The following is a 23,337-nucleotide window of genomic DNA, read 5'->3' on the forward strand; positions in this document are numbered from 1 at the left end:
TGATGGGGTCTTTAAGTTATTTGTTGGTTACATTTTAGTCTCATAAGTTATTAATGTTACAATTTGGTTCCTTTTCCGTCAACCAAATAGATTCCCACCGTCGAAACCGTTAAGCCAATGTTTTAAGGTGGATACATGTTGCAAGTTGTCACGTTACTGTTCACATGTGCCTATTTAACGTTTTAGCAAAAGACTGATAGTGAGGATTTATTTGGCTAACAGATACTAACTTAAGGGACCAAATTGTAACGTTAATAACTTATGAGACAAAAATGTAACCAACAAATAACTTAAGGGACCAAATCATTATTTAAGCCTTAATTTTAACTCATATGTCTGAAGTGGACCAATATTATAGGTGATGATCATAAACCTCGTTAATTTATTTAATTTTAATATTTTGATCATTTTCTAAAAAACGAGATCATAGAATAAAGGAGGTCCATCAAATCTAGCAATGTATCACCACCATCTAATTTATCTTACATTTCTTCATCTTCTTCCCTAATATCTTCATAGAATCTTCATCAACCTTCATCGAATTCATTAAAAAAACAAAAAAAACAAATAAAAAAAATCATAGTTTCAACTTCAAACATTCATCCAGAAATAAACCACGTAATCAAACTTTTAAACCCAAAATTAACCCAGAACTCATAATTAAATCTTTTTAATTAAGCCAAAATGAATTAAACTTTCACCACCATCGCATGAAGATTTGGTGAAACCCAGAAATGTGTATTCTCAACATCATCTTGCTCATAAACCACATAATCAAACCTTTAAACCCAAAGTTAAACCAAAAATCTCTCTCCTTTTAAACCTATGACTTTTCAAATGATTTGGTGATTGAACAAAAGTGAGTGAATCGAAGGATTTGGATTGAAGAAGAATCGAACAAAAGCGTGTTTATAGGCATGGAGGATTTGAGTGTTTCTGGGCATTAAAGTTATGTTTTTGATTGCATATTGTTTCTGGGCATTAAAACGATTATTACCCAGAATTTCTTTAGAAAAATTATAATAAAAAATATCACATTTTTTCTCGTTTTTTGTGTGTATAGAAATTGAAGGAGTTACGTTACTTTGATGAAAGATTGAAAATTAAAGCTGAATTTAAAAACATGTGAGTTAGAATGAAAATGGGTTGAATTAAACATGTTTAGAAATTTGAGTCCGAAACAAGCAAAAACAACACCTAATATTTGAATTTCTTTTTCAGGGTTTTTTTAATGAAGATTGGTGAGAAAAACATAATTTGAGTTTTAAATTTTTTATTTTCTGAGTTGAGTTTTTAATTTTTCTGATGAAAATGATATAAAGATGAAGAAGAATACACGAGAAGAAGATGAAAAAATAATTATGTGTTAGTCGTTCACAGTTACATGCAATCAAATGGCTTAATTTATATCAGAATTATTAGACATTAAAAAACTAACGTAAAGGACCATTAAAGAATATCACATGAGATAAGATATAACGAAACAATTGTGTATAAGCAAGTGAGAGTGGTCCTCACCTCGCAAGCAGTTTTGAAAGTTGTCTTACGTCCAACTACGCTTTGTAAGTGTTTATAAGTGGGACAATCTTCAACTCACAAGTCAGTTTTAAGGAGTTGTGTTAAGCCCAAACACATTGATTTTGTGGAATTATGTTCGGATCACAATTTTTAGGATGATATCATAATCTCCTCTAGTCGACCTACTATCAAGTTTCCGCTATCGAACCGCCCACCGTTAATATCCATGCACCAATAATACGGGACTTTAGGGGCATGCCAAAGAGTCACATCGAAAGATGGCCTGAATAACTGGGAGGCAACTCACCACCCAAGCAGGTTTGGTGAAATTGGGTTAGACCAAACCACAATTTCTAAGATAAGATCATCATAATGTTGGGATGACCCTATCAAGGACAGTAGCAACCTTACTCCTAACAAGTTTAATATATCAGGATGCCCTATTTCTTCAATAAATATAAAGACGGCCAGTAAAAATATCCATAATCTGAAAATCCATTTTTAATAACTTTATAAAGACAGGTGCAGTTCATTGCAAATTGAAATTTCAACTGTTTTCAATTGTATAACACGAGTTAATTCTGTAACCAAGGAACACTTAGAAAGACAAAGATGACACTTAAAAAGACAAAGATGACAAATCAAATCTTAAATTAGACGTACAACGAGCAAGGATCATCCATGGTAATAAACAAGATAGAGTTTCTGAAACCAGAAATAAGTAGCAGCAGAAATCATTGCAAAAGACACTTCGTCTTTCACAATAAGATGATCCAATGCCAATCCAATGATCTAACCATATAAAAAGAAAACAAAAATCGAATTCTACAACACATACTTTCAATGAAATCTCACATTCCAAAACCAAACACAGATCGAATCCTCTGGAATATGAGATCCCTCCACCCCCTCTCTGTATTCTCCACCACAGTCGCATTCCCGAATCTGCATTTGAACACAACAAGTTCAATAACTCAATTCTCCGACACAAAATTATCCATCAAAACCAAAATAATTAAACACTTACCTGTCTTCCTCAGGCACATCAGTGTGTGTTAGCTTCACAACCGTAACTCCAGATTCAGGCTCCTCAAACACAATTCTCACCTACAAAATTCACAGCCATTCAGAAACAAATATTCAAATCACGTTCCGAAAAAGGTTTTGAACAAAAGTATACAGCCACAGCTAAGCTCGCAACATCATAGTTTTTTATATTTCTACGACTGCGATTGAGACCAGAATTCTAAATTACCTAATGCTTACAATCAAATGCAGCTGATGCAGCTTCAATTGCAATTATATTGGTTTTACCGAAAAAGTTAAACACTGATTTAGACTGCATTGTCCGTATTTAACCACAAATATCCGCAATATTACAACGCCGTTTGGATACAACCTAATTAAGAGCTTATATCATTGGCTTTAAAAAACAAAACCAAACTATTGTAAAAATTATATATTATTGGCTTAATTGCAATTTTGGTTCCCCTATTTTCATCATTTTGCATAATTAGTCCCCTTATTTTAAAATTTAACAGTTTGAGTCCTCTATTTTAAAATTTAACAATGGCTAATGTTAACTTGTGCCCTCAAGGCACATGTTAAGATACTCATTATAGAAATACACATATCAAAAGGCGTGCATTCAACTTCTTAAAAGTTGTTATATTGTGTTTTCCAATGTAAAATTGTTCTATTTAGGTTGCTTAACATGTGCCCTAAGGGCACAAGTTAACAAGACCCTTTAACAATTTGGATCCCTCCTCTATCAAATATTTGATCTAAAATGCATAATTGGCTCCCCAATTTTAAAATTTGACAGTTTGGGTTTGATCTAAAATATGGTGATATGACATGTTTTAAACGATGTTTTTAAGGGAATTTTTGTACAGTTTCATCGATGTTAATCATTTTCCATCGTCATATCATAAATCACATCATTTAGATTATATCACATCACCAATTTTTAGTTCAAAAATAGGACAAATGACCAAAACTTTTAGATTTTAAAATACGGCGACCAAATCTGCAAAATAATGAAAATAGGGGGTTCAAAATTGAAAATTAAGCCTAAATTATTTTGATAAGCTATCCATCCTAAAAGTTTATAGAAATAAGTTGAAAACCAATTATTAACATGTCATCAACTATTTTACTAGTTCACTCGGTCAGTCTCAAGAGTGTTTATGCCTAATATACAAGTGTCACACAAGTGTTTATGCCTAGTCCATATACTCGAATAAGTCAATTCAAACAGAAAACACAAACAAACAAGTATTTATGCCTAGTCCATAAACTCGAATAAGTCAATCCAAACAGGCCCTATATACCGCAACACAACCGTAATCTAAAACCTTGCAAAATAGAAAAACCCTTAATTCAAACATAAACAAAAATCAAACAACACTAACCATTGATTGCATTCCATCAGGCCAACTTCCAAATCTCCATCTCTGAACAATCAACTTCCCTTCTTCCAACTCCAAATTCGTCCCTGTAACAGACCCATCAAAAATACTAAACTCACCCCCAACCTCTTTACTAATCCTAGCATTACTCTGCGTAAAACCCTTCCATCTATTCTCATCCATCATAATCTCAAACAAATCCTTCGCCCTACAATTAAACTTCTCATTCAAACTAATCACTTTACACCCTTTCTTCCCCTTCTCCTTCGCAACCGGAACAACTTCCTCCTCCTTTTTCTTCTCCACCGCAACCGAATTCTTCGGCAAAACCTTCTTACTCTCAAGATCATCCTTAACAGGCCCCCCTTTCGACATACTCTCAACCCAAATCCTAACCTTCTCCAAAATCAACCCTTTCCCTTTCAAATTCATCACATCCCTCAAACTATTCGCAATTTTTCCTTCTTCTTTAACACTAACCCTAATTTCAGGATCTTCATCAGCATTCTCATCAGAGATATACGGAATTTCAACACTTCCCTTAACCTTCTGCAAAACCTTTCCTTCAGAGTCACGCGATTCACCTTCCCAGGTAAGGTTAACGCTGATTTCGTAACCAGGGATGATTTTACCTTTCCGGACATTAACGTAGGCTTCGCCGGAAAGCTTTTCGACTTTTTTGACAGTGATTTGAAGATTATTTTCGTGGTCATCGATGATTTTGAGATTGGTGAAGAGATTGTTGAAGAAGGTTTTAGACCATTCTAAACAATTGGTTTCGGACCAGTGCCAGTTGTGGACGTTTGTTCCGTCTGGTCTGTCTTCTACGATCCAACGTTTGTCTCCTTCGCCGTATTTTGCCATGAAATTGGGTTTGGTAGCGAATTTTAAGGAAACAAAAACAAACGGTGGTGGTTGTTTGAGGTTAATTGCTATGATGATAATGTTGGGTTTGGGATTGAGATTTGAGTTTGGTGTGTTATATAGGAATGTGGTGTTTGGAAGAGTCTAGAGAATGAAGAAAAGAAACCCTGGTTTGGTTTCAGCTCCAACAAGTGAGGCGGAGGAAGGATCTAGAAGCTGGCTAAACTTGGATTAGATTTTGTTTAGGGTCTAAAATAAATTTATAGTAAGTATAGGGTGCTTGAATCATAAAATAGTGTAAATTACATTTGCAATCTCATAACTTAATTTTAGATAACAATTTAGAATTTAGATATATCTTTCTTGACGAGACCTACATCACTCTTTGAGGGTAATTTACATTTAATGATAAGTAGGATTCGATTCTAATATGAACGAGATAAAGAAGTTTGATATTCTTAAGATGAAAATGGTAAATTACCCTCAATTCATTGAAAGATAACATAGAAAAAAATCATCTTGATTTCACTCGAATTTTGCCTTTTTGGTTGATTTGCATTTTCAAGTTTGAAATCTAATATTGTTAGTGGAAACAAAAATGAAAGACCATACATTTGAATTTTTTTAGCATTGTATATTGAAATATTGATAGGTTATAAGAAAAGAAAAAAAATCATAAATTTGAAGATTAAATTAAAAGCGCAAAATTTTATACACAAGTAAATCAAAGAGCAAAAATACAATGAATAAAAGTACCAAATCATGGCCTTAAATTAAATTAAGAGACACACAATTACATATTATTTTGTCGATCTCTAGTTATAAATACTGATTCTATTTTTTATAGAGAATAAACACTCATTCTTTTAAATTACTAGATATATTTATCTATTATTGTTAGTGAAATATATTCCTAAAATATGTTTTAAGGGTATACCCTTAAAATATATCCACCTTTTTATTGTATTTCAATGAATACATATTTGATCATATAATCTAATTTAATTTTTTTTATAATATTTATATTATTTGTTTTATTTAAATTTTACTCAAGTTTCAATATTTATTTTATATGTTTTTAAAATTTGAATTGAATCTGCAGAGTTAATTTGAGATGCAGTTTTGCTGGCCCTAGTTTTTTAGTGAGAGAAATTTCACTTTCTCTCTAAGTTTTCTTCCTCCTTCATTCATCGAAGATGAGTGGTTTTAGGTCATTTTTTGACTCAGAATCATCTTTCTACATCTTTTTTCTTCTTTCTTTCAATCTAAATAAGTGGTTTTCACATATATCAAGTTTTTCCTTTTGTTTTTATTTAATTCGTCGTCTAAGTGCGGCGTTGTGTTGTTCGTCGTCTTGTGTGGCGTATGATTTTATGTCTTGTTGCGGTGTTCGTTTAGTTCATATTGAAAGATCGACTTTAGTCAATTACAAATTCAATCGATGATTTGGCCGTTAACGTTGCAGATCTGGAAGCATGGGTATTTCGGTGACTTAGATTTTATCATATTATTTGTCGGGATTTTGTCGTTGTATGCTATTAACTTGGGTGTTGTAAGTTTGTTAATAGATTCATCCTTTACGTTTTTAGTAATGTTTGTATCTGATGTACTCTATAAATTTGAATTAATGAATATCGTTTTGTTTTTGTAAAAAAATTGAATTGAAAAAAGTTGTATAAAAAATAAATCAACTAAAATTGCTAGTTAGTTTTCAATTTTTTTTATAGTTATGGTGTAGATTTGAATTTGAAAAAAGAATGTAGTTGTTATGGATAAATTTGTAAAAAAAAAGTTGGACTGAAAAATGGTTAGGTCCGTTCCATTCCATTCCATTTCGTTCATTTAAATTCCGCTCTCTTCCATCAATCTAAACAAAGCCTTAGAGTTACCTTTATAAAACCATAGCGACTTATCAACGATAAAAAAGTTGCATTTCTTACCATTTTTAAAACATAACTTTAGTAAAATTGCTACTTTGTGTTTGGTAAATAAACAAGATAACATATGCGCGCAACTAAAAAAACTAATTCTTCAAGCTAGATAGAACCACAATGGATGTACAAACTCCCCTATAAATAAACTTAAAATAATTTTGTAATTTTAGAAAAATTTAAAAATGGATGATTTATTTGTCGAATGTATTGTACTCGATAATAATTTCATAACATAATATTAACTTCAACTTTGTTGCGGCCGTACACCACCTTTTGTTCCCTCCTTCAATCTAAAATGGGGTTGTTAAGCAGTTGATGGGGTAGAGCTTTGGTCATGCATTACTATGTTACTCACACACAACCAGGGTGCGATTTCCTTTGTGTTATTGTGTTGGTGTGTTCGTCGATCTGTTTTTGAGGTAAACGAAAGTTGTTGGCTTCACTATGTTAATGGAATGGTGTCGTTCGTTCTTCGTTCATATGTTTCTGGTTTATGTTTTATCTGGGTTCGTTACTTTGTTATTTTATTGCTTTTGTTGATCTTGTTCTGATTGATTGGGCTAAATTTATCGTAGGTTTTCGGTGGGCTTCGTTGTGCCTTTGTCGTGCTTCAGGTGCAATTGTTTTGGAGAAGGATCATTGTCTTTAGTCAGAACATCGTCGTTCGATGGTGTGGTGTTTGCGGGGGTTACCATTTTGGTTTTGTTTGGCTATGGGGGGGGTTGTTTTGGTCGTGATTGTCGTGGCGAGGTATGGCGTTTGTGATTGTTAGAGGATTTGACATTTTAAGGTGGTGACGGAGTTTGAGTGAAATGAATTTTGTCGGGAAGATTGTCATGTATCGATTTATAGTCGGATGAGGTGCAACCGTTGCAAGTGCTTTCAGTTTTTGTCTCTTTGTTTTGGCTTTTGTCAATGGCATGATGTATGATGTTAGGCTTTTGTTTGGTTTCAGGGTGGTTGTTGGGAGGTCTCGTGTTGGAATTTGAAAGTTTGTTTTGTATGGAATGGGTGGTGACATATTGGATATATTCGATACTTATTATATTCTAGATTCAAGAAATATAAATATTGAAACTTTAAAAGAGTGACACAATCTATGCCTTAATTTCAAAATAGTTTCAAGGACAAAGATGTAATTATACACATTATAGTTATCATAGAAATATTTTGTCAGATCATGTAAGTTTTTCTTCACTTGGGTGGCAGCGACGTATTGCTAGATGTTTATCGTTGGTCCTCGTGAGCTTAGCTCAGTTGGTAGGGACAATGCATAATATATGCAATGTCTGGAGTTCGAACTCGGGACACCACAAAAAAAATGCTTATCGTTGTTTATAATATTATATATATATGATTTAACATTATTATCAATATTACTAGAACTTACATAGTCACACACATGACAAAGCCATCAAGCTAGCTTATAGCTAATTAGACCATCCTATAAGCTTTGGTAACAAGCTTCTCTCACTAGTTTATACATTTTTTTTGAGATGCTATTTTCACTAGCTTTTAAGCTTGTAGCTTATAGCTTTTCACATTTTCTTCCATTTATAACTTCGTGTGCAGGTTACACGGTTCGTGGTGCCTACCAGCTTCTCACATCTCGAGATGCCCCTCAGGGTGAATAGGTGGCAAATTTGATTTGGCATAAACAAGTTCCTTTGAAGGTGTCCATTTTTGCTTGGTGGTTATTGCGAAATTGGTTGCCTACAAGGTCAAATCTTCTGGATCGCGGTATTATCTCTGACGTTGATGCGGGTTGTGTAGCAGGGTGTGCACACATGGAGATATCTCAACATTTATTCTTATCTTGTGATTTTTACGGTTTGTTATGGCATGCGGTGCGGTCTTGGCTTGGTGTGTCGAGACCAGATCCTTTCAGTATCTCATACCACTTGTATTAGTTTACTCACTTCGCGAGCGGTTCGAGCGCAAAGTGTTCTTTCATGCAGCTTGTTTGGTTACTTTGCGCCTGAACTATATGGAATGATCGTAACTATAGATTGTTTACTAATGTCGAAAGTTCCATAGATAAGTTGTTAGATAAAGTAAAACACTATTCTTCATGGTGGCTGAAGGCTAGTAACACAAACTTTGTTTTTGGCTTTACTTCGTGGTGGTCAAGCCCTTTGTTATGTTTGGTCATTGGCTAACTGTTGTGTAACATTGTTTGAATGTTTCTCGAGGAGTTTCATAGGCACACCTTGTGCTTCAGAGATTTCCTAATTTTGTTTATATATACCATTTTTGTATATTAAAAAAAAATTGTTATTAATAAAAACTACCCACTAATGAGAAAAAAACTTCCCACGTTTTTTTTTACAAAAAAGTAACTTCCCACATTATGTTGCTTTCTATTGATTTTTTTTTTTTATTGTTTCAATTGGTTGAAATATTGTTCTTAGATTTGATTTTTTTTTATACGGGCTTTCTTTTTTTATTTATTTTGTTCTTTGAACATATTTACAAATTTAAATAAAAAGAGATAATTATATTTAGAAAAAATATATATATATAATAAAAGAAGTCAAACAAAATTTATTAACGATAATCTCAATTAAATCATATATCACATTTATCATTTTAAAGATAAAAAAATACTTTTAAATACATTCAAATTATTAAGATAATATATTAGTTAAAAAAAATTATAAATATAATTTTAAATTTCTCAGACATTTTAAATTTCTCAAACATTTCAAAAGCTAATTGTACCAACCCCTTTAATTTCAATCAGCTAGTTTTTTTAGTTATAGACTTTCGGCTATAATTTTACCAAATACACCATGGATGAGAGAAATTAATAACAAATATTTGATATTGAAATTGTTTGAAAATAAATATTTTATTTATATTGGATTTAAATAAAATCAAATAAATAATTTTGAAATTGTTTGAAAAAAAAGATATATTTTAAATTCAAATAAAATCAAAGATATGCTTTTGAAATTGTTTCAAATGATATATTTTGGATTTAAATAAAATCAAATATATGTTTTTGAAATTGTTTCAAAAGATATATATTTTATTTAAAAATAGTTAAGAGGTGCACATACGTGAGTCTATAAATAGAACTTACAGGACGTTGAATATCATATCGCTTTTCAGAAACTCTAGTTTCTCTAAAGCTCTGATTGACTTGGCTTGCACTGATCACTTTAGAAGGTCCGTTCGTGTGGATTAAAGCATCACTACTTTGTTTTGCTCGTGATCGAATGTGTTTTCACAACAAAGATTTTGCAATTCAAAAGGTAACATTCCTATCACTAATTCATGACAAATCCGTATTAATCCAGGATGAGAAATAAATTTTAATTATCCACTACGTTTTATATATCAATTTCCCTTCACTTAAAACCTTAACTTTTTTTGTCTCCTCTCTCTAGGTTCTATTTTTGTGTGATGAAAATGCTTTTAAAAGTCTAATATTTATATGAAAAACACACTTGATTTGAATCATACTACATTATGATTCAAATCATCTAAAATATCAACATCATTCAAATCACCTCGGACTCGATTCGAATCAACCCTATAGAAACAAAAAACACATTAATTTTAAAGCACAATCCGCTATAAATTATTTGGGTGTCAATATTATAGATTCGGAGTCCCGAGTATCTCACTCTTTTTGATTATATAATATTTGTAGGTTTTTTGTCGTTTATGCCAAAGCGACGTATCATTTGTGAAAGTGGAAATAGTAACTAAAGTGACAAATTTCATATATTTATTATCTTAACAATAGTATATTGAGTAAACCACCAATTTGGTGCATGTCTTTGGAAGTCAATCTCAAATTAGTCCATAACTTTATTAATATCATTTTAAAATAGTCCTTGTATTTGTCAGAAGTTTCTCAATTAGATTTATGTCTCTATGTTTTTGTAACACGACAAGACACTTAATTGAGAAACTTTTGACAAAGAAATAGATTATTTTCAAATATTATCAAAAGTTTCTCAATTAAATCTCTCTCTATGTTTTTGTCGCATGACGAGAGACTTAATTAAAAAACTTTTGACAAAGACAAGTTTTTTGAAATATTAATAGAGATATCGACTAATTTGAAAGTGATTTACAAAGACAAAGATCAATTTAGTGGTTTACTCGTAGAGTTATTTAAATTAAATTGATGAGATAATAATATTTCAAGAATTGTTAAATTGAGTATTGATTACAGAGAAAGTTGTAGGTGGCAATGGCATATGGAAGTAGTATCACTGGTCCATCCACCCTTGTTAGTTAGGAATGTGTACTTACGTAACGACAGACAAAACCAAAATATTTTACTAATTTTCCCCAAACTAAATTAAATTGCTGTCAGAAATTATTAATTAATAAATAAATTATTAACAACAAAAAACAGGGCACAATACAAGGAACGAAAACAAATCCTGCGATTTCGAAACAACGTTAGAAGAAAAATAGAAGAACAAGACAACCATGTTTCTCAGCATTCACACATAATCAACCACCGACACCTTAAGAATCTCGTGGTACAATTTTTCATCGTTTTTTGCTCCATTTTAAATAATTTTTTGTTTTTTTTTTAAGTTTTTGGGTATTTTTTTATTGTGATTAAAAAATGTATAAGTTGTTTTTGATTAAAAAAAAATGTGGGTTTGTTAGTTTATTTAATAAAGTTTGATTTTTTAAAATTGGGTTGCAATTTATTTTACATCTTGTGAATTTGTTTTGGATGCTAGTTTTGAGGTTTGTGTTCATTTTGCATGTGATGTTATGTGTTTAGTTTTTGTTGCATTGTTGCTGTTGAAGGAATTTAATGTTGTTTTGCTTGTGATGAATTGTTGGATGGATGATTTTGTTTTTGATGTTAAAATTTGAAGATTTGATTATGTTGGTTGATTGAATTTATGAGTTGTTGTTATGATCTTTGTAACATAAGATTTTCCGTGATTTCCAATATTTTTCTTGAAATTGGGGATTTAGAGTAGGAGGTGTTTCTGGGATGAAATTGTTGTTCAATGTGGTGGTTTTTTGTTATGAGTTGTGACTGTGTTGTTCTTCATCCTTAAATCGAAGTACTTCAAAAATTTTGGATGTTAATTTTCACATTTTCGTTATAGTTTTGAAGTATGAAGAACATCTTTTGGTAAAAAAAAAAAAACATTTTATTCTTGTTTCCTGACAAACATGTAGTCAAACAGATTGAATGCTAATACATTAATATTTGATGCGTATTGTGTAATTTGTCCTTGTTTTGGTAGTGAGCGATTCAGTTTACGGAGTGCATTTTAGAGAGCTATGTTGTGTGATGTTGTTGTTATAAATATTTTCTTTTATTGAGTTCATGAACTTTGAATAAATGAAGGATAATGTTTTAAAAGAGTATCATTTTTCTGAGTATGTTTTTCAGCATTGACCTCTTTATTTCGTTACAGATGTGCGGTGCTTGTAGAAAGATATGAAAGCAGAAATCTGAGTCAAAGTCATTGAGAAAGTATTTCTATAGATCTGAATTTTTCAATGGATCTAGGAGGCAGTTCCTTCAAAGAAGTTCTTGAACCACACCTGATATTTTCAGATTTTGAGACAGCTAAGTCTAAATCTGAGGCTAATTCCAATAGTTCATTCACAAAATCAAGGACTTGTTTGGATGGAAAGAATGGAAATCATTCAAAGAATGGTGTGTATGACCTACTTGAGTGCCCTGTTTGCAAGAATTTGATGTATCCCCCAATTCATCAGGTTCGTACTTGTAATTTCGTTTCAATTTGAAATTCACTTTTATTTCCTTCAACTTGAAATTTAGTAGCATGTGTTTTTGTGTGTTTGGTAGCACATTCAAAAAGCTTATATTTTATACTCCATGATTTAAACATAAAAAAATATATGGTCCTGTTTGGGTAAACATCTTGATTAAGTGCTTATCATATAAGTGGTTAGGTAATGTATAAACTATTTCTATTTCAAAAGATAAAACAAAGTCGTACGATTTTCATGTAAGTTATAAGCTATCATCGAGAGCTTATGGAAATAAGCTGAAAACAACATACAACTATGTCATGATTTGTTTTCAAAAGCTCTCCGAAACAGCGACACAGGTGCTTACACCAATAGATAAGTTCAAATAAGTCAATCTAAGAACGCCTATAAGCATACATAAAGTGGCACTGATAATCTCTATTTCCATGTTCATTCATGTAGCGTGATTTCTTTTCCACATAGCACTTTTATTGCTTATTCCTCTACTACAAAGTCTGCACAATTCACCCCGTGCCAACGAGTATTAGACTTCAATTCTATACCCTAATGAATTGCTGAACTGTAAATAAATAGCTTTTCTATTTATCTTGAATGAGAGGGATGGATTGAGAAATGTAGGGAGTGTAACTAACAAATTCAGCGGCTTCAATCCTTGGGACCAATGTCTATTAAATTTATTTTTAAAGGTTGTAATCATGATAGGTTTTTGCCTTTGAGAAATTTGTCATGAACCTTCTCTTGATGTATACTGCTACATCAATTAATATTTTTGGTTATATCAAGCAATAACAAGCAGATGAGAAGTTTGGTATATAATTTGTCGATATTTTTCTAATGTAATTTTCACTATGATATCATGCACATCCTGTGAACGAAAGGCCGGGAATAAATGAAATGTGCGTACACTGATCCTACAAACGATGGTGATCGTATCTTTGTATAATGTTTGAAGTGGGGCTCATGGGTTGTGCTTTAACTGGCCTGATCCCAGCCCCCAAACATTATGAGGCCAAAATTTTGGGCCTGGTCATAGTAAGACTTAGGCAAAGCAGGCCCTATCATATTCTGGTCTGCTGTGGTTTTCGTTGGCCTTTGTTGGGTGGGGCCAAACAGAAGCTTGCTAATGAGTAGTCTCCAACCTAGGAAGCATGAGAAATAATAGTAATTACCTTGGGCCTGGTCCTTTCAAATGTTTTCATGGGCCGGATGGTCTCATTGCTGCCCCAATCCCAGCCTGAAAAACACCAGGCCTAACATTTGGCTCAATCCTGATCGAATTTTCAGCTGAAACTTGGCCTTACCTGCCCAAATAGCTCTAATTGCCGAGTTTTTGTGACCGTCAGGGTCATGAGCTCCCTTAAATGTTAGCTAATTTTTTGTGTACTGTCTGTATAACTATTTAGTTAGTTGATCACAGTTCATGTGGTTATTTTCATTTAAGTGAATCCCTAATACTTATTTTAATAGATGTTCATTTCTGATATTCGTCTAAATTTAATGTTTTTCCTTGATAACTGAATTATTTGTTCCAGTGCCCAAATGGCCACACATTATGTTCAAATTGTAAGATTACGGTGCATAACCGTTGCCCAACATGTCACCGTGATCTTGGGAATATAAGGTGTTTGGCTTTGGAGAAAGTGGCGGAATCAATGGAGCTTCCTTGCAGATATCAGAATCTAGGTTGTCATGATATATTCCCATACCACTCTAAGCTAAAGCATGAGCAAAATTGTCGATTTCGTCCATACAGTTGCCCCTATGCTGGATCAGAGTGCTCTATGATGTGTGATATTCAAGCTCTTATGAACCATCTCAAGGATGATCACAAGGTCGACGTACATGATGGATTCACCTTTAACCATCGTTATGTCAAATCAAATCCACATGAAGTTGAAAATGCCACATGGATGCTAACTGTAAGTTGTTTTTTACAGATTCAACAGATGGTTTATTTTACTCTATAACTTGATGTATCATTTCTCCTAGATTTGTATCAGCAAAATTGTTATAGGCTTACTTTTTGAAATGTAACATTTTCATATCATATTTTGAAGAGTCTGTATTTGCAGATTTGTTAACATCAGGTTTCAAACTTAGCATAGTTACACATCTAATAACTTTATATGAATCTAGTTGATTTGTTAAATTGTACTCTATACAAAATTATTGGAGGTGTGACTATGCTAAGTTTATGATTAATCTATTAAATGATTTCAATTGCAGAGTGTAATGTTTTCTCTCCCTTGATTTACTTTGAAACAGTTGAAAACATGTCATCATTCTAATCTACATATCTTTGCAGGTTTTCAATTGTTTTGGAAAGCATTTTTGCTTGCACTTTGAGGCGTTTCTACTTGGCACAGCTCCAGTTTACATGGCGTTTTTACGATTTTTGGGTGATGAGAAAGAAGCAAAGAAATTTAGGTATAGCTTAGAAGTTGGTGCAAATAGCCGCAAACTTATATGGCAAGGAATTCCAAGGAGCATTCGCGAGAGTCATAGAAAAGTTCGTGACAGCCAAGATGGACTCATCATTCAGAGAAACCTAGCTCTTTATTTTTCCGGTGGTGATAAACAACAATTAAAGTTGAGGGTCACTGGTCGTATATGGAAAGAAGAATGAAAATATGTAATTATTTTAGGGATGTCACACGATGATTCTGTATTCTGAAACATTTTAAAGATTTTGGTCTCTGCAGAGAATGAAGCTTTTATTTGTCTTCATAGACTCTCATAGACATTAGAGGTAACATTCAAGCTGGGCTTGAGCTTTATGTTCTTTTGTTTTTTTATTTATTAAAATGGCATTAATACTAATAAATGCTGTGCTTTTGAATGTGAAATATCTGCCATTTTGACTGCTATCTTTTTATTTTACTTGTTTAAAAATATTCAAAAAATAGGAAATGGAATTAAAGAGTATGAAAAATAAATAATATAGTAAAACAATAAAAAGTATAAAAATAAAAAATAGAAAATTCTATATTTTTGTTTATTTATTCTTTTATTTATCTCTTTACAAGTTTCCATGTCTAAATGTTAGAGAAAAAAGACGGAAAAATATAATGAAAGCTAGTGCTAAATTAACTTGAGAAATGCTCTTCTCCCAACAAAAATTGCTCGCTCCCAACCAAACTTCTAAAAATACCATGCGTGAGTTAACCCACACATGTGTTATACCCAATGTAAGTTAACTCACGCTGCGTGAGTTAACTCACATTGGTGTTATACCCCGAGCGAGTTAACTCACGCTAGTTTTAAAACTTAAACCAATGTAATTTTTCTACTCCACGGAAGCAAGCAACTATTATTGAGGATCTTCATTCTTTTCTTTTAGTTACAAACTCTCTTTTCTAATTACAAACAAAGTTTTCTTTCTCTCACAATCACATAGGAAGTTGTATAAATAATCTAGGATTGAATTAGTGTAAAAGGCTACGCATCAAAGTTACTTATAGCTTTATCAACATGCATCAAATTAGATTCTGTTAACAAATTAGATTGTGTTAACAAAAGGCTATGCATCAAAGGCTAACTACCCGCTGCAACCAAATTAGCGTGGAGTAGAAAAAATTACATTAAGTTTTAAAAATAGCGTGAGTTAATTCACGCGGAATATAACATCTGCGTGAGTTAACTCACGTTTTACTTTTTGATGGAAAGAAAATTAACCCTTAACTCTACGATTGGAAGTAACTCCATTAAAAGTGATTAGTCAGATTTCTTGTGAATATTAGTCAACAATAAAATAAAGTCAGTGAATTCTTCATATACCAATGTCATATTTAAAAAAAGAAAAAAGAAAGTTTGATCAGAGTTCAAACCAACAAAACTTCTCAGTTTTATTTTAGAGAAATGATATTTGTACAACTATTTTGTGACAACTTTTAGACAAATTTCTCTCTCATACTCACATTATATTCTTACTCTCTCTCTTCCTTTTTCTCTCTCCATTGTTTTTGACCAATGAGAAAAGAGAAAATGAAAGTTGTCAAAAAGGTTGTACAAAATAGTTGTTCAAATATCATTGCTCTTTATTTTAATTGGTTAAACCATGATTTAAAATAGAGAAATGCTAACGAATGTTCTTCGGGCATTCTTTAAAGACTTTAGATAGTAAATTTTTTATGGAAACTTGTATATTCAATGCATCAGAAATAAGACCCATGATCGGGCATTAGACTTTTTCAATGAATATTTTCTTACTTTAGAATCCTTAAAGAGCGTCCTTAGGGCATTCGTTAGTAAGGCCCATTAAAATAAGATGACAAATAAATAAATAAAAATATAAAAATATTAGTAAGTAAAGTATAAAAATAGAAACATAAGTCCTAGCTCAACTGGCAAAATGCCGAAATTGTTAGGCCAGACGCCATGATCGGGGTTCAAACCTCGGTACCTCCACTTGTGTGTGTGAGTTTATAAAGGCTTTGCCATTTCATCTATCTACCAAAAAAAAAGAAAGTAACAATGGTTTGCTTAACGGTAACCACGATGTAAACTGGTTTATTCAATTTCAATTAGACTATGGTTAAAATGGTGATAAACCAAGCCATAAGCCGATGAAGATATAATCAAGTGACTGAATTCAAGTGATTAATGACCTTAGGGTGAATCATTCAGGAGAACTTGAGTTCGATTCTTGGTGGAAACAATTTTTTGTCCGACTTTACTTACCTACTGGTCGAAACTCCGAATTACTAAGACTCTTTTCTCCTATGAACCGGATGATTAACACACAAAATGTTGATGATTCAAATTAAATTATTTCTCCTTTAACTAAGCATATCATATTTTTATGGGAGCTTCTATGGGACATTCGTAAATTGAAATATACCGGTGTATTTGATTAATAAATAGCTATTCATATTTTTATGAATTAAATAACTATTTGTCAATTTTTGTATTTTGGAAGGATCATTTCGTAAGAAAAAAAATGTCATTTCATTGTTTACAAGAATCATACTAATTTATTTTAACATTTTATTGGAAAAAATGAGTAATAAAATCATACTAAATTTGATTTCGTTGACATTTTCGATAGATAAGATTTAGTTATAATAATTTTAAATGATAGAAAATGATTTAAAAATAAAATTCACTTTACTACAAATTTAAAGATGAAATATACCTATACATGTCGAATTATCAAATGTATCTTAGAAATTGTCTATTTTTAATTATCTATTCACCATTCCTCTAAGAAAAATAATTATCTATCGACCTTTTTTTTTTATAGAAATTATTGACTGACCATTGTCGTAGTGCATGCAAGTAGGTATCCAAATTAATTTGACAAAACAAATCATAGACATTGAAACACATGAAAATAGTAACATGCGAAGTACGTGCATCGTGGTGGCACGTACACAACACTATGTTTTTAAGATAATTAAAAAACAACCGACTTTCCCGGGAAAGACATAAACATAGTTCCCTTTCTCCAAAACGTGCTTAATTTGATTTGGAAAATAACGTTAGAAGAAGAAGAACACATTAATTTTAATTTGTTCTTCTTCTTCCTCCTCCTCCTTGAATTCATTTAATTTAATTCTTCTCTTCATATATATTAATTGTTGCATTCAAATTTCTGTCTTTCTTCAGAAACAGGTAATCACAATGTCTAATTTCGTTTATGTTTTCTTTTTCTATATTTTTTTCTTTCTTGTCATGTTTTGTTCTACGTTGCTTGTGTTTTTTGTTTACAATACCATAAAAAAATCCATAATGATGTAATGTCTCCATCTTTTACATTTTTCTAGAAACAAATTAAACGATAAAAATGAAATTAGGGACCTCTCGGTTGTAGTTACGCTACGAACATTTATATTGTGGGAAATGCGGAGGATGCAACTGCAATTGCGATTGTGAAGACTTCTAAAACCTCTATTTTGTTTCGGCAATTGCGGTTGCAGACCCCAATTTATTACTATCATGTTACCATTTCCAAAATATAAATTATTGGTGGCTATCATCTATAATATATGGTAAAAAAAATATTCGAATCTTGCAACATTTTCAGGTCATTAATTGGATATTGTTTACTCTTAATGGCTTGTTTAGACTAGTGATTCTACCATAAAACCTGGAGCTATGTTGTGCTGTGGAGGTGCAGATGAGGATTTAACCACTTTAGCTGCAAATCATTACAGTTCAGCAGCTATAGGGAGTAACGCATATGGTGGTCGTGGTGGTGGAGGTATTTAACATATCCCTTTCATAATTTGCATGCTTCATTTTCTTTCAAATTTTTCACATTTTGTACCATTATTTTATTGCTCTTTCTCTACTTAACTCTGTTTTGATGCAGTATAATTAATGTTATAAGTTATATCTAACAAGATAAAATAAAGTTAAACCATAGTCACATGATTCACAATTCGGGTTGGTATGCGGTAGGGTTCACAGTACATGACATGTGAAGAATACGGTACGTATGGGGTATAGAACATTGGGACGCATCGGTTCATAGTACCAGTACTACCTAATTAAGTATAATAAGCCATTGATAAATTCTGAAGAAAAAGATCTTGTTTACCCAATGTAAGTTTTTCCAACTGCCCAACACCGTCTCCGGTACTTAAAATCTCTTTGTATTCAAGAGATTTTCACTAAGCTTCAAAGAGATTTTCTCTAAGCTTCAAAGAGATTTTCCTCTATCTTTTGCCTCCTATTTAACCTCTTATTCCTCTTTCTTTGATCTTCACTTGGATCACCAGTTCGTCGGTTTCGAGGAATTATAGGGGTATATGTGTGCGGTTTCGCAAAAATACCACAAATCGGTACGCAAGTAGCAATTTGCAGTTCACAGCATGTCAAGAGAATTTTTAATTCTTTTTTGAAGGATCATGTCAAGAGAATTATGTGACTATGAGTTAAACTATTTTCATATAAGCTGTTTTCATAAGTTATTCTAAAGAGTTTATCAAATTAAGTTGAACATAGCCTATGGACATGTCATAGGCTATTTCAATAAGCTCTCTCAGGCAGTCTCACAAGTGATTATGATACTAGCAAGCTCAAAAAGTCAATCCTGAAAATATTTAGCTTATACTAGCTATCTATCCATGCAATGGACAGTTTGATGATTGACACATGATAACAAGTTTTGCTTGTTGAGAGCATTGATTTGCATTACCTTGTTTGAGAAACAAAAAAGCATATGAGACGACTGAAAACAAGGATAAATTCTAATTTAAGTTCTAAATCTACTGGAAAATAGAAAGAGTTAAAATATATAATTGGAGTTTTATATTCTGCATAATTTCCTCTGAAATTCCACTTCAACAGAATTAGATACGCGTTACTATGTAATTAAAAAATTTCTCTTTATTTGCATAGCTCTTATTTGTATTTTCTGATAATGTCTGACAAACTGATCAGTAATTTGGCACAATTTATCTCAAAACAAAGTGACAAACTATAGTTTTCTAATACTATCTTAACTATATAATTTGTATTACCTGAGGGAACATAGGTATAATAAAGGTTTTAAAACGCAGTCGCGATCTTTGATATTATAGATAATAATCGCAATCAAATGCCTGATATGACTGCGGGAACATACTAGGATAATTGCAGTCAACCGCAGCCGCATTATGACTGCGGTACTTCAAAAATCTTGATGTTCACAGCCTAAATATCAGTTGTGAACCTTTTTCTGATGCAGCTCTATAAGTAACTTTAGTATCCCTATTCCCTAGATAGGAGAAGAGACTTACAGTAATTTTTGAACGCAGGCGGTGATAGAGGAGAGCCAAGGAGCAATATTATCAAGAGTGGTGGTCCGCAGAAAGCATTAGAAATTGAGTCAACCGAAATTAAGTTGAGCGAGTTAAAGCGGTTAACAGATAACTTTGGTACAAAAGCACTTATTGGAGAAGGTTCCAATGGGAGGGTTTTCCGCGCAAAGTTGAGTACTGGGGAGGAAGCTGCCATTAAGAAGCTGGATACTGGTTCTTCGCCGGATCCTGACTCCGATTCCGATTTTGAAGCGCAGGTATAAATATAAATATAAATATATATATATATATATATATATATATATATATATATATTTTATTTTTATTTTTTTATATTTGAGATTGATAATTCATTGAGGAAATATTTTGACTTGTTGGATTGTCACTATCTGAATCATATGTCACTATGGAACCATCATACAGTTAGCAATTGTTTCAAGACTGAAGAATGAACACTTTGTGGGGTTAATGGGATATTGTCTTGAGGCAAATAACAGAATTTTGGTTTACCAATATGCAAGTCTTGGTTCTTTGCATGACACATTGCATGGTAAGCCTTACAATATAACTAACTTCTATATATTAAGGAAATAGTTCGCGTGCGTTAATATGTTGAACACTACTAAGCTTTTGATGTTCCAGGAAGAAAAGGAGTTCAAGGGGCTGAACCTGGTATAATTTTAAGTTGGAACCAAAGAGTAAAAGTTGCATTTGGTGCAGCAAAAGGACTTGAGTTTCTTCATGAGAAAGTTCAACCTTCAATAGTTCATAGAGATGTTAGATCCACCAATGTTTTGCTGTTCAATGATTATGAGGCTAAGATTGCAGATTTCAACTTGACAAATCAGTCTTCTGACTCGGCAGCTCGACTACATTCAACAAGAGTCTTGGGAACATTTGGCTATCATGCTCCAGAGTATATATGCTTGAACTCTACCTCACTCTTAGTTTGATGAAACCTAGTTATGCTTAGGATTTGGATCGCCTTTGTCAAAAAAATGTCCCAGTGGATGCAGTCATGCAATCTCGGCCATCCAATTGAGAACAGACAACTCACATTTCAACTTCTATAATCAACTTTGAAGTTTAATTTCAAAATGTAAGTTGTCTCATCGAGATCGGGTGGCCAAGATTAATTGATGTCAACTTCCGCATTTTCAACTATGGCAGATCATGGAAAATTTAACAATTTCAATAAAACTAAACCAGTATTGTCAATCGTAGATTGCACAAAATAGTGGTTCGTTCAAATTCCTCTATGCAATAGTTCTATAGCCGATACTTGACAATATTTTGTCGTAAATAATGTATCGCAGAATAGTAGCGATTGATTGAAATTCCGCTACGCGATGCCACCACTATCTAACGTCAGTGAACTAAACATGGCAATATTCGAATTGCAATGAATGATAATATTGTATTTTTGTATCTAGACCAAGTATAATAATGAGTAAATGTGCACACCTTCAGAAAATTTGAGCTTCTTAGCTTATCTTTGGATTCCTTTCCTAATTAAGAAAATTTCATGTTTTGTAAGTTGAAAATAGTTTAATTTTTTCTAAATGATCATATATATATATATATTTTTTTCATTTTTAGGTATGCTATGACAGGGCAAATAACCCAAAAAAGTGATGTTTATAGTTTTGGAGTTGTCCTTTTAGAACTCTTGACAGGAAGAAAGCCAGTGGACCATACAATGCCTAAAGGACAACAAAGTCTTGTAACTTGGGTATGCCCTTTCAAACATTCTCACATGGTTTTATTGTCTTTTGGATCATTTTTTCATTATTGTATACTCTTTGTTTTTTCTAATATGATTTCTGACCATTACTTTAGGCCACTCCAAGATTAAGTGAAGACAAAGTGAAACAATGTGTGGATCCTAAACTAAACAATGACTATCCGCCAAAAGCGATTGCTAAGGTTCGTTTCTTTGTTTATCTCTTAGTTTGATCTTCGATGAGAGTGTTCCTGAAAGAACTTATGAAAATAGTTTACGACATGTTTAAAAGTTGTTTTCATCTTATTTCAATACGATCATTTTTCTCTAAAACCGGGAGGTTAAAACAATTCTCTGAAACCGGGATGTTAAAATAAAAAAATGTTCATTTCAATAAACTTCTAAAATAACATCCGAAAACAAGTTATAACTTACATAATAACTTTTTCTAGATATAAGTGTTTATATGATAAATACTAATTTAATAAGTGCTTAATGAATCTTTTTATCTGATCGCACCGAATATATCTAAAATATCATTGTTGTAATCGGTGTTCGATGTGGATATGCAGTTGGCAGCAGTTGCAGCACTTTGTGTTCAGTATGAAGCTGATTTCAGGCCAAACATGACGATTGTTGTCAAAGCTCTCCAGCCACTTCTCAATTCGAAACCGGCTGGACCTGACTCTCATGCTTGACATTCTGACCATAACCTATTTGAGAATGAAGGGTTAATCAAGTTTTAGGGCGATTAATTAGTAACACAGTGAAGTTGTTCTTAATTTTGTTGTTCTAGATATTGTACTAAGCCAAGTTGATTCAGGCTTCTTGATATCCTGTGTAACCGGAAAAATATTGTGTGTATAATGCATGAACTAGCTAGACCATAATTTGTCTATATAAATAAAAATCAAAGGGGTTTATAATTTGTCTATAAGAAAAAGAACATATGTTATGACTTATGAGTAATGAGAGTGGCTCAATTTGTCGGTACCATATTTTGAGGAAGGGGTTTATTGTAGCTATCACCGAATTCAGCATGCTCCTAACCTTTCAAATGACTTGTCAAAATGTGGTTGAATTTGTAATTTCAAAGATCACCTATAGTCGAAATGACCAATGGTTTGTTCAGTTGTTTTGGGGTGGTTTTTAAGGGGTTTTTCTTCGAGCCGATGTTTATATGGCAACCGATTTCCCCTTGTATTTTTTTTCCCACCCGAGCTTATTAGTGCATCTTGCACAGGCTTGTTGGTTAATAATATTTTGCCGATTCAAAAAAAAACCTATAGTCAAAATGAGCGAACATCAGCAACAACTTTTTTTTTCCGACGATGAATGCATGCAATATTAAAGATCGTGGATCTTTCATTATTCTTGATCATTGGTCATATGTGGATCAATTCAGT

The 23,337-nt window shown here is 32.4% G+C and overlaps 3 protein-coding genes across 3 annotated transcripts; 2 read left to right on the plus strand and 1 right to left on the minus strand.

The window, feature by feature from the left end:
• Positions 1 to 2,027: 2,027 nt before the first annotated feature.
• On the minus strand, positions 2,028 to 4,883 carry LOC146955294 (uncharacterized). Its single transcript, XM_085720996.1, has 3 exons — positions 3,933 to 4,883; positions 2,546 to 2,625; positions 2,028 to 2,463 (listed from the first exon to the last, which is right to left on the minus strand). Exons 1-3 carry the CDS (start codon positions 4,791 to 4,793, stop codon positions 2,370 to 2,372), a joined length of 1,035 nt encoding a protein of 344 aa, XP_085577122.1. The 5' UTR covers positions 4,794 to 4,883; the 3' UTR covers positions 2,028 to 2,369.
• Positions 4,884 to 11,100: 6,217 nt separating this feature from the next.
• LOC146955295 (E3 ubiquitin-protein ligase SINAT2-like) lies at positions 11,101 to 15,309 on the plus strand. The gene is made up of 4 exons (XM_085721000.1): positions 11,101 to 11,232; positions 12,139 to 12,445; positions 13,996 to 14,382; positions 14,769 to 15,309. Exons 2-4 carry the CDS (start codon positions 12,224 to 12,226, stop codon positions 15,087 to 15,089), a joined length of 930 nt encoding a protein of 309 aa, XP_085577126.1. The 5' UTR covers positions 11,101 to 11,232; positions 12,139 to 12,223; the 3' UTR covers positions 15,090 to 15,309.
• A 2,613-nt stretch (positions 15,310 to 17,922) lies between these two features.
• Positions 17,923 to 22,874, plus strand: LOC146955296 (protein CYTOSOLIC ABA RECEPTOR KINASE 4-like). The gene is made up of 8 exons (XM_085721005.1): positions 17,923 to 18,076; positions 18,530 to 18,665; positions 20,206 to 20,465; positions 20,632 to 20,758; positions 20,851 to 21,124; positions 21,808 to 21,940; positions 22,048 to 22,134; positions 22,504 to 22,874. The coding sequence occupies exons 2-8, from the start codon at positions 18,560 to 18,562 to the stop codon at positions 22,627 to 22,629; spliced, it is 1,113 nt and encodes a 370-aa protein (XP_085577131.1). The 5' UTR covers positions 17,923 to 18,076; positions 18,530 to 18,559; the 3' UTR covers positions 22,630 to 22,874.
• The last annotated feature ends 463 nt before the right edge of the window (positions 22,875 to 23,337 follow it).

The sequence above is a fragment of the Medicago sativa genome, chromosome 1, assembly GCF_051527215.1.
Source record: "Medicago sativa cultivar Bolivia chromosome 1, Bolivia_mono, whole genome shotgun sequence".
In the NCBI taxonomy this organism is placed as follows: Eukaryota; Viridiplantae; Streptophyta; class Magnoliopsida; order Fabales; family Fabaceae; genus Medicago; species Medicago sativa.

Coding starts and splice junctions, on each gene's coding strand:
- LOC146955294 (XM_085720996.1), bottom strand. CDS start 4,793: ATGGCAAAATACGGCGAAGGAGACAAACGTTGGATCGTAGAAGACAGA. Junction 2,626..3,932: donor CTGATGGAATGCAATCAATG/GTTAGTGTTGTT, acceptor TGAATTTTGTAG/GTGAGAATTGTGTTTGAGGA. Junction 2,464..2,545: donor GATGTGCCTGAGGAAGACAG/GTAAGTGTTTAA, acceptor GTTCAAATGCAG/ATTCGGGAATGCGACTGTGG.
- LOC146955295 (XM_085721000.1), top strand. CDS start 12,224: ATGGATCTAGGAGGCAGTTCCTTCAAAGAAGTTCTTGAACCACACCTG. Junction 12,446..13,995: donor TGTATCCCCCAATTCATCAG/GTTCGTACTTGT, acceptor TATTTGTTCCAG/TGCCCAAATGGCCACACATT. Junction 14,383..14,768: donor ATGCCACATGGATGCTAACT/GTAAGTTGTTTT, acceptor ATATCTTTGCAG/GTTTTCAATTGTTTTGGAAA.
- LOC146955296 (XM_085721005.1), top strand. CDS start 18,560: ATGTTGTGCTGTGGAGGTGCAGATGAGGATTTAACCACTTTAGCTGCA. Junction 18,666..20,205: donor TGGTGGTCGTGGTGGTGGAG/GTATTTAACATA, acceptor TTTTGAACGCAG/GCGGTGATAGAGGAGAGCCA. Junction 21,125..21,807: donor TTTGGCTATCATGCTCCAGA/GTATATATGCTT, acceptor TTTCATTTTTAG/GTATGCTATGACAGGGCAAA.